Source organism: Clarias gariepinus, chromosome 20 (genome assembly GCF_024256425.1).
Source record: "Clarias gariepinus isolate MV-2021 ecotype Netherlands chromosome 20, CGAR_prim_01v2, whole genome shotgun sequence".
Lineage (NCBI taxonomy): Eukaryota > Metazoa > Chordata > Actinopteri > Siluriformes > Clariidae > Clarias > Clarias gariepinus.
In genome coordinates this window covers 17,555,845-17,567,100 of record NC_071119.1, presented here as the reverse complement: position 1 = coordinate 17,567,100, position 11,256 = coordinate 17,555,845, and the positions used below count along the sequence as shown (strand labels likewise).

The 11,256-nt window shown below is 36.8% G+C and overlaps 1 protein-coding gene across 1 annotated transcript; it reads right to left on the bottom strand.

Moving 5' to 3' along the window:
• Positions 1–940: 940 nt before the first annotated feature.
• Positions 941–6,878, bottom strand: LOC128508428 (fucolectin-like). The gene is made up of 6 exons (XM_053479769.1): positions 6,866–6,878; positions 4,936–5,001; positions 4,558–4,840; positions 1,740–1,879; positions 1,519–1,610; positions 941–1,018 (listed from the first exon to the last, which is right to left on the bottom strand). Exons 1-6 carry the CDS (start codon positions 6,876–6,878, stop codon positions 941–943), a joined length of 672 nt encoding a protein of 223 aa, XP_053335744.1.
• Positions 6,879–11,256: the final 4,378 nt, after the last annotated feature.

Sequence of the window (11,256 nt, the reverse complement as noted above, 5' to 3'; positions counted from 1 at the left end):
TTTCTCATTTGGTATTTTGTATCTGGATATGTCGTTGTGTTTACTGATTTGTTATATTGTTTTTGGTTTTGTGATTTTGTTTTCTGTGTTTTTGTTTTTTTTATTTAGTTTTGCACTTCTTGGCCACTGTACAATCCACTGCAGGGCACACATACACACACTCAGCCTAATCTGCATGTCACAAGAGGGAACACACAAGAGGGAACATGGAACCTGTAGGTGCAAGTCAACAGTTCTAATCCCTAAGCCACCATGACACCTGTCGCTAAACTATTGGCATAAAACATAAATGGTAATTGATTAAAGTACTGCTTTACTAATGGTACCCGATACAGTATTACTGAAATTGTGAGAGCCATATTCGTGTTCATAGTGGTCAGAGTTAAGTTTAAATACGTGTTTTTTTTAGGAACCAAAACACCATTTGAGTTGAATTTTGGTGTGCTTTAGCTTTTTTAACTGAATTATTTTAAAAAGGTACTGGTCTTCTGTCAATTAGCTATTATTATTATTATTATTATTATTATTATTATTATTATTATTATTGTTGTTGTTGTTGTTGTTATTATTATTCATTCAATTTCTATACTGCTTAACCTGTATGGGGTCCAAGGAAGCCTGAATCCTTCAAGCACACATATACACTCACTCATTCACACACTGCAGACAATTTGGAAATGAACCTAATTAACTGGAGCCCCCAAAGGAAACCCACCAAGAAAACAAAAACAGACACTAACATTCAGACACTCAAGCCTGGAGCTGTGAGGTCACACTGCTAATCACTATATAATCATACCACATTAATATTATTATTTTTTTTTTCTTCTTCATCATCTTCTTATTATTATTATTATAAATAGTAGTAGTAATAGAAGTAGTGGTATGCGAAGTTGTATGAGTATAGAACTGGTGCTGTTTTAGTTTTTATTACTTACTTTCAAGTTTGAGTTTCTAGTTTTGGTGGCTTTGCCCAGGTGACCTGAAATACTTTTGACTGGACACTGGCAGATTTTATCTATTAAGAACAAAATATTATTATATGCTATACAATACTTCATAATACTTTATGAACAGTATATACCATAATGCACTTGAAACATATATACAATTTCTGACTTCAGGTAATGCTACATATTTCTAAATCTATTTTGTAGAAAGGAACAACCATTTGACCAACTATGATCAAATTTTTTATTTAATTGGTAACCACTCTCAACCCAGCAGTGACACTGACTCTCTGTTTTATTTACTGTAATTGGTGCACATTCTCAAACCAGCAGTTACACTGACCCTTGTGGACCACATGGGTATCAGGAGCTGTGGTAGCAGTGGATTGGGTCACTGCTTTTTTGAGTAATTGTGCAGCTAACAGTAAGCCCCTGTCTACTAACAGCAGAAGGCAAGAAGCTGTGCAACCCAACAGGGGGCTGCAATCAGTAATAGGTAATGACTGTAGCTACAAGGGGTATGTACCTAACAAACTTACAAGGAGTGTATATTTTCACAAACACACACCTTTTGAAGAACTTTGTCCCTAATGGTAGGGTTGATGAGATCCTCGATGCTTTTAAACTTCACTTTTAAAAATGCCCTCTTAATAACAGGAGCTAAAAAAACAAAAAAGGAAACAATGTTGAAAACAATGTTCAAATTTAGCACATGGTGTGAAACTGGTTATGACTTCACATTTGTATAAATTTCTTAATTAAAATTAAAGGTTGAATTAAAAGTTTAACCTGGAACTCCATAAACTTCCACTTCACAAAGAGTAAGAAACTGGGTAATATTGGGAATGTTGATGTTTACGTAACGGCCCCTCATATTACAGGTGTAGTTTGCAGAGGTGCCTGCAGCAATGCTGGAAATAACAACACAACTGCAGGGAGAGAGAGAGAGAGAGAGAGAGGAGGGTGTAGGGGGCAAGAGGTAATTACGAGCCTTTCAAGTTAAGGATAATATTAAGTTAAATTTAAGATTAATTATGCATTACTGTTCGGCCAGCTAAAGCAGCAGAACCAACAAAGTAAAAATAATCCCGACAGATAAGTGTTTCCGTTTATGCGCGCGGGCGCTGTGTGTGTGTGTGCGTTTGGGTCTGTCGTTATGTGTGTGCGGACACCGTGCCGGTTCACAAACACACACACACACACACACACACACACACACACACACACACCAATAAGGCGAGAGAGAGAGAGACAGAGAAAGAGAGAAAGTGTGTAAACGGGCATGGTGTCAAATTATGCGAGCACACACATAACGACAGGATGAGAGAAAATGGATTTTTAGAAAACACTATGAGGACTATAAGTGTTTCCGTTTATCCGTGCAGGCGCTGTGTGTGTGTGTGTTTGGGCTTGTTGTTATGTGTGTGCGCGTGTAATTTGACACCGCTAAAGGCGCGAAAGATAGAGAGAGAGAGAGAGAACCAGCACGGTTGTTGTCAAATTACGCACACACATAACAACATGCTGAGGAAGAAAATGCGTGCACAGATGTTGATTATACTAGTGAGACGCGCACTAAGATCCAGCAGGAGAGACGATTACCCACAATTCCGCAGCGCAAGAGAGAGAAAAAACATTGTGATCACGTGACGCTCGGCGTCAAAACAAGAAGCACATGCGTGATACATGATACTCGGTACTCAAAAACCAAGACTTTTCATGTCAAAATTAATTAAAAAATCGACTTGCGGAACACTCGCAAACCACGATACTAGCAATTTGACGTTTTACTGTACTGGTTTTTGATTTCTTGTCTGCCCGGGTTTATGAGTTTTGCCAACCTTGATCAAATATTTGACTGAACTGAGGGAGACTGAACTTAATAAGAGAAATGTTACTATATTAAAATTAGTGCACTCATATAAGCCTGTGATTTGTCTTGTTGTTAAAATTATTGTAAGAGCTGTTGTAATAGAAAATTTATAAACACATTCAGACCATTCGGTTTAAATGCCAATTACATAAAACTCAATAAGACAATGATACAGAATCATACTTCATAATTATGTGTAAATATAATTATCACAACTCCACATTACGCCATGAGCAACGTTACATTAATATTATATACCTTTATTAAACATTAAAGTTGTAAAATTACAGTACAAATTTAGAATTTAAATTGAATAATATGTTTAGTTTAATCGAATTTAGTAATTTAGGCAAAGTGAATGGTAACACAGTGAGCCTTTATATTCTATCATGTGTAACACTCGTGTAGCCAGAAAACTCTGGGTATGCATCAAAAAAAGTGGTGAGTCACAGCTGTTGTCAGATTAATGGGCATGTCTGCCCATAAATGTCTGATTTTATATAAACTATAAAATGTCTGATTTAATATAAACTATAAAATGTCTGATTTTATATAAACTATAAAATGTCTGATTTTATATAAACTAATGGGAAAAAAAATCAGCTTGTGTAATTCGTATGAAACGTGAATTATTGGCGCATCCACTGCTTGCGGAGATGACGTGATGACATGATCACATTTATTACAGCTGAAACCGAATACATCAACTTATTAATTAATTATTAAAATGGCCATCATTTTCCTTGCCGTTTTTCCTGACGCATTCATAATCATTAGTCTACTTCTGTCTGTGCGGTGTTTCTTAACCTCACCCCCGTTAAAACGGCGTATTCAGAGAAAGGCTCACCCATGAGAGGTTGTGCGTGCGCGGTCCACTACACAGCAAAAATATGTTAGTATATTATGCCTGAAATAACGCGACTCACATCAATGTGCATTTTGCACAGCGCCGCAAAGACAGCGCTTATTTTATGAAGTATAAATTTGTGTTTGTTGTATTTCTGGGAATGAGAAATCTCTTATAAATCTCTCATATCGCCGCGGGTTCACGCGAACATTTTACATTCACTAAAAGGCTTTTTTACAACCACATGCTGTGTTGTTGGTACACAATTTCACCTTTCACTTTTCATCGCCCTTCAATCACAATGCTCCCAATATGAGCTGCCGACACAAGCAGCTTTGTCTCAGTCATAATATTCACCTATCATAAAGAGGGGTGACATATACTTGCTGAATAAACACTGCAGTTTTTAAAAGTAAAAGCGTGCGCGAAGTGAGCAGCTTTAATAATTAATAATTAAATAATTATTCAATGCTGAACATAAACAGCAAAAAGCATGATGATTATTATTCTTTTGATTATTATTATCATGTTCTTTTGCTGTTTGGGTTTAGAGTTGTATGATTATTTAAAACTGAAGCGCTCCGTGTAGATTCATGCCACGAGTCATTTTATCATACAAAGATTATTACGTTGTGCTCAGACCACTGAGCTTCTGCGGATTCCAAAATTGACATTTTTACCGTTTAAAATTAAAATGTTTTTACAAGCCTTTGAGCTGTTTTTTGTGCTGTTTTCTTTAATAATAACAATAGACAGATAAAAACAGATAGTCTGTCTAAACATATAATATATTTCAATTTCTTTATTACTTTTTTGTTATTATATTTAGCTTATGAATAAATATTTGTTTTGTTTTATATAATTGTTTATTATTTTAAAAAAGTCACCTGGGGTTATTGTTGCCATTGTTGACTAGGGTGTTGCCAATGTGAATCTCAGCACCATGTATCCGTTCTGCACAGCAGTCGCCTCTGTTAGTGACGATTACATCACTAATATCATAGACAGCCAACAAATTTACCCTCCACCACGGGCTGTTTTCACAAACTGTACAAGCACATGAGTAAGATGTAAAGGAAGATGCTTTGTTGCCATCAATAGCCAAGTTAGCAGGAACAGAATTTGAGAATAAAGAAGATTGTGTTGCTATTCCTCTTAAGGCCACATTGACTGGAGGGTAAAAGAAAACATATTTATATACATAAATGTCAATTAAAAGGTTGGAGATATATATAGTGCATACACATATCACATTATAGTATTACCTTTCTGTTGGGTCAGCATCCATTTCAATGAGAAAAAACAGATCCCTGTGCAACATATATATAAACCTATACACTATGCCTTTTAAAGAGAGATGTAACATTTATACATTTTTAAAAAGTATAAGACTTTGTTATCTTAAAATTAATAAATTATTCTAGATATCAAATCATATTATCTATGGATTTCAGGATTTTACCTGAAATCATTTTAATACATAAAACTAGAGTTTACCTAAAAAATGTCTCATGGATATCTTCATTTTCTATTGAAACAGAAAGATACCAATTTTTTAAGCAATTTAAACATTATTCCAGAAAAAATAGAAAGGTAAATAGTTCAATTAGGAAACAATGTAGCATTCACCATTTAAGCCTCAGATTTACTGTACAACTCTGTATGTATATTATCAAGCCACATAAAGACAGTTTTTGAGGGATTTCTTACCTTGCTTCACATAGATCAGAAAGTTAACTCCTCAACCGTTTTATACTTTAAGCTGGCTACTTGGTGTTTCACTTAAAGATTATGCAGCAAATTTACAAGACAAATGGACATTGGTGTTTTACAAATGCAAACAAAAGGGTGGGAGTTGCCACAGATGACAATCTGGTACAAAGTTTAAAGCGAAAACATGAAACAAAAAGCTTCCATTTAGGTTTTATTCATAAAGAACGATATAATATATGTATGGGTTTTATTTAGTGTCACAGTGAATTAATGAATCAATCTAATTCTGATTAATAAAAAACTTATACAGAGTGATCCAGTTTCTGCTTCTGCCTTTTTAGTTTATAATGATTATTAAAGAAAAACTGCACTTGCATATGCCTTATGACCCCTTTGATAACATGCAATTCAAGGATCAATTCAATAGGTGTAACACTATGTGTGTCGTAAGATGTGATGTATGTAAAGTGTTAATTATTTGGTCTTCTTTGAGTTTTTTTTGGGGGGGGGATTTTTGTAGTAGCATTTTGCATTCATTTTACATTAGACTCTCGAAAGTATCTTGTTTGTTTTTGTAGAATACATTGGACGGTGGGGGGTGGACTAAGCTCATTCATGTGGTAGCATCCCAAGAAGTGGAGAAATGTGTCCTCACTGATTGATGTCAAAATAGCTGGGTTGAAATATTTCAGGAGCTGATGACTGGACAAAGACTCATTAAAATTAACCAGCTTAAGACTGGAAAATGTTGCCCAATTTGATGAATCATAGTTTCTGTTTTTTTTTTTTTTTACCTAATTACATTTGTCTCATGTAAATAATAGGATCAGAACTTGGCATCAACAGCACAAACTTTCCAGACTGCTGCTGCTGGTATAATACTGTTATTTTAATGAAGTTCTGTAATCATGACAATATATTACCAGAGTCTAAAATGCAGGTCAGGTCAAATGCATATCAGGTCAAAAAGGAACATAGGAGGCTCCATCCCAGCATTCAAATTCAAATTCAAATTTAATTTGTTGCATATACAACCTGCTATAATGTGCGCCAGAGATGGAGGTGTGCCCTAATCTTTTGTTGTTCCTCACTCACGCCATAGGCTTACTAGGTAGGTGGCCTTCCTTTCTGCAGGTGTGCAAAGGGGTGGGGTCACTGGAAACGGGCATGGCTGGCTGATAATCATCTTAAATGGGTCTTGGGCTTTTTGCCATGTTAAAACGAGGAGGGGAGTTTAGCTTAAGGTCCTGGAGGTCTACAGAGCAGAGTCACATGGCGGACACTTAAAATGCGGAAGAGTGGTGCAATGCGTCCAAGGGACTTTAAAGACCATAGAACTACTGTAAGTACAGCTGTATGATCTTCACGTTAAGGACAGCTGCAAAAAGGCATTTTACTTTTTCTTTTATTAAGTTTTAATAAATAAATAAATAAAAACAAACAAAGAGTTGTCAGAAAAGTTGCAACATCAGCCAACCTCACCTGCACCTTGCATCATGGCACCATGGCAGCTGGCCTGGAATAGGTCTTCCCAAGAATGCTGAGAGCATGTGACAAAAAATATGTACAGAAATCATACTATATCGATCCCCTTTTGTTTGTGTGTGTGTGTGTGTATGTGTGTGTGTGTATACAGGCACCATTTGACAGAGCTTTATGCATCCTTTTATTTATTTTGTGGCGTGGGCGGGGCGGCGGCTGACGACCAGCATGCCTTGCGGGGATGTCGGTGTGTGTTCACCATGTTGGGGAAAGGTGTTCTGGTTAGTGGCTTAGGCCCTGTTGTGTGTGAGGTGGGTGTGACGTGTGAAATGTGCTCCAGTTCAAGCTAGTGCTGAATTGGATGTAGGCTCCTGAGTGAAGGTGCTGCTCATGCCTTACATGCTGTGTGCTTAATAAAGTACTCCCAGCCATTGCATTGGGTAGCAAATAAGCTCACTCGTCTCTCCAGCATTCTTCCCGGCGTAAAAACGCCACAATATCGTTCCTAGTTAGACTATTTAAACACAAGCACTTTTCAGTGTATACTCTTTCCACTAAAAAGAAAAACAAACAGAAAGGTTAAGTTGATCATGGCATGCCAAGGTAAAGAGTGGGACTGTTGTGTTGGCTATATTAACTTCGACTCTCTGCTAACCACAAGTGTCTGCTGAAAAAAGAACTCACATTCTGTAAGCAGGCCTTACCCATAGCCTCACTTACTATGGCATCTTTATCCAGTCATGAACTTTTGGTGGAAGGCTTACTCTATAGATAGAGTGGTGATTAGTGATTAATCTAATGTTTTGCTACGAAACACCTCCACCTCAAGGTGAAAATGTTTGGGGCTAAACCCTGAGTAAATGGTTGGACCTAATGACACCATTGGTCCTGTCTCTAAGCAGGTTAAATAGAATTTTAGAAGATCATGCATTATGATTGTCCTTAGGAGTGCTGAGATAAAAAATTAGGAGTCCTTGAAAAAAAGGGTATAAAATGTTGGCTTTTCTACACTTTTTAAATTTTATTGATGCCAACACTACACTTTAGATTCTTGCACATAAAAATGCATATGTCATTCCCCTAAACCATGTAGGATATTTAGTAGTCTTTTTATTAGATTTTAGTATCCTATTAATATGCCATTTTCATCTACATGCTGTGGATGTAGCCTTCTTGTTTATTCAAAACATTAAGCATTAAAAAAAGTATCAGGATCTCAGAGCCATTGCTAAGCTAATTTATTTTTGGCTATTATAGGGAATGGCCCAAGTACAAGCCCCGTGTCTTGAGCCAGTCAACAACCACACACACATTCAGGAACACTGAACTCACAAGCAGACGCTTAAAAGTTTAGACAATTTAATATAAAGAATTAAACACATTGAAGCAGAGGCTGAGCAGATAATGTGCTGATGTGGTAAATTAGTGTGTAATAGGAGACTTCTTGGATGAGAGGGAAAATCCCCAATGACGTGATAGGGCTGATCAATGTCCCAAGAACGCGTGGAACAGTGTGAAGGAAAAGTATCAGAAAAGCGTGTAAAGTCTTCAAGCAATGGCAGAGTAAACACGTTCACTAAGCCCAATGTTCGGTTCCTTTCACTAGCAGAGAGTGAATGTCTGAATATGCCGATTACACACTCTTGTCTCATATCCACAAATGTTGAAGTGCCAGCACACATACAAAACTGAGAGTGGGAAGTCCATTAGACAAAGCAGGGTTGTAAAGCAGTTGAGATCATACACATAAGGAAATCCAAATGCAAAAGATCAAGAGGACAAAAACATGAGACGAAATCCAAAATACAGGCAGGGTCAAACACAGATTGAACTGTAATGAAAATCGCTAAAAAACAGGATGAGTGGCTCGCAAGCAAAATATGGCAGGGAATGGTGTTCTCTGCGTCTTTTTAAAGCCAAAGGTAATTTACTTTATGGGTTATACATGTGTTAAGGTACTGTAAACCTAAGGTGAAATTATGACCTGGATGTGCTTGGCTGATCGGGCAGGTTCATAACAATATTCGCCTGAGGCTAAGAAGATCATGAAGGACTTTTTTAGGTTTGTGCTGGAGGGGCCTCATGGTGAAGAATTGAGATCAGGCAGAGCTAAATGCTTTTAGTGAGAACTTAAGATAAGTCTGAGGTAGCCCCAGTTGTCATACAAAACATTTTAGAGAAGAACCTGCAGAAAAATAACATGTGGCATGGTATGAAAGCCACAACAGGTAATAAGAAGAAGGACAACAATGTAATACATGAGGATGCTGAGAGGGCTAATGAGGTCTGTTTATTTCCCTTCCCCCATCCTCCTGAACTACAGTATCAATCCTCCACAACATGTACCAAGCCTCTCCCCCACAATTACTGCAGATCAGGGGTGCGTTTCCCGTACAACGATGTAGCTCTTTGCTTAACCACCGTTGTACGATGCAACGTTGAAGAAAATAACTAACTAGTCACAACTCTTTCCCAACACCATAGTACCTGTGTCGCACTTCCATCGTTAAAACCATGTTGGTTTAATCTGTCGTTCTTCTTCTTCTTCAATACTATGGCGGAGTAGTGCCATAGGCACATATCGCACCCTAGTGTAAAGTGTTTTTTCTCTCTCTTCGTCTCGCATTCAATGCACTTTCGCAGTGACGTTACGTAGAAGTGGTGTAATAATGTCACGAACGCAACATTAATTATTTGTACAATAAAACATATATAGGCATACACAGTTTAAATGTGCTCTTTTCGAATAACAAAGTCTATAACTTTTAGTTATATTTCATTTGAACTAATTTTTATTTGGTATTGATACATAAGTACAATTAAAATAAAAAGAAAGTATGGGTTTTGAAAATGCTGGGATTGTGTTGTGAACACCTGTTACCTATTTTGCTCAAGATTATTTCCTATATAAGTCCCTTTACATAAAGCCATGTTTTAATGAGAGTTGATGTGAAAAAATAACACGGAAACCACAATTACGACAAAAGAGCTTGCAGTTCTTTTGGAGGTGGTGGGAAACAATCAAATCTTGCTTTTCTCCAAATAAAAAAAACACAGTTACAAATTCTGACAAAAAATAAAAAAAACATGGAATAAAATCGCACAAAAAATTAATGCTTCTGGAAATGGGTATGAGAGAAGCCCAGAGGAAGTCAGAAACAAGTGGAGGGACTTTGCAAGTGTGACCAAACAAACAAGTCCAGTGGTGGCCTGAAACTGAACCCCTCCAAAAGCTGCTATGTAATTGTAGTTACTGCAATTGTCCACAACATTGCAGTCAAGAAAAATTTCCCCCTTTTTATATATATATATATATATATATATATATATATATATATATATATAATTTTTATTTTTTTTAACCTATGAATAGTCCATATTCTACTTCAATTTTTGAGAGCACAACAAGGATACTCACTTAAAAACTCACCTTTTCTTCGCACAAACGAAACCAAGGCTGTGTTCCAACCGGCATAAATAATGCTTTCGTAGGGCACTTCGAAGGGAGAATAATTGCGATGGTATCGCTGTTATATCGTTTCAAAGTAAATTTGTAATCAAAATAACTGAAAAATGAATAGCCTAATATCTGAGCACCAAAACATTACGTTTTCCAAATCGCTCAAAGTGGTTGGGAAATTTTTTTATAAACTAATAGAGCGTAGGGTCGTGAACTGTGAATAGAACACACCCAGCCGTGGCAAGGAACTATGCTTCTAACCACAGGTCGAAGGCTGTAGTTCCAAACACGTAAGTTAGCGACGCTGTTCGCGAATGTTCGTTTGAATTATGGTTTCGAGAAACACCGAATTGTTGAACTATGTTGGTAACGACGGAACTTGCGACCATAGTTGGCTAACGATGCTTTTGGGAAACGCACCCCTGGTCAAAAAGTAACTGAGGGGGCTCCCCCCAGCACTCAAATTCAAATTTTGTTTGTCACATATAAAACCATACACTTGTTAAAAATAAATAAAAACAAGTCCTGAGAAGTCCAGAAGTCCTGCAACAAAGAAACAACAGATGTTCTAGAGCGCCATCTCTTCATCTTTAACAACCGCGGACCAAACAATTAGCAACACTGTAATTCCCTTCGCTGGAGGCGAACCACTAGATGAGAACAAAACGTAACTCAAGTAAACAAACGATGATTAATAACTAAACAGTAATATTACTGTAAACTCAAGGCTCCGCTATTGTGACTTTCTCAGGTCTTTTAAACATTACTAGAAGAACTCCATTAACTTTCACCCTCTGAACTTTTTATGTGTGTGTGTGTAATTAAGTAGCGTAGTTTCATGTATCGTAGGTTAGTCAAATAAATTCTTTTTTCTTTATAAAGAACTGTCGTCTTGGTCATGTATTTTAAAGTTTAAACATTTGCCCAGATC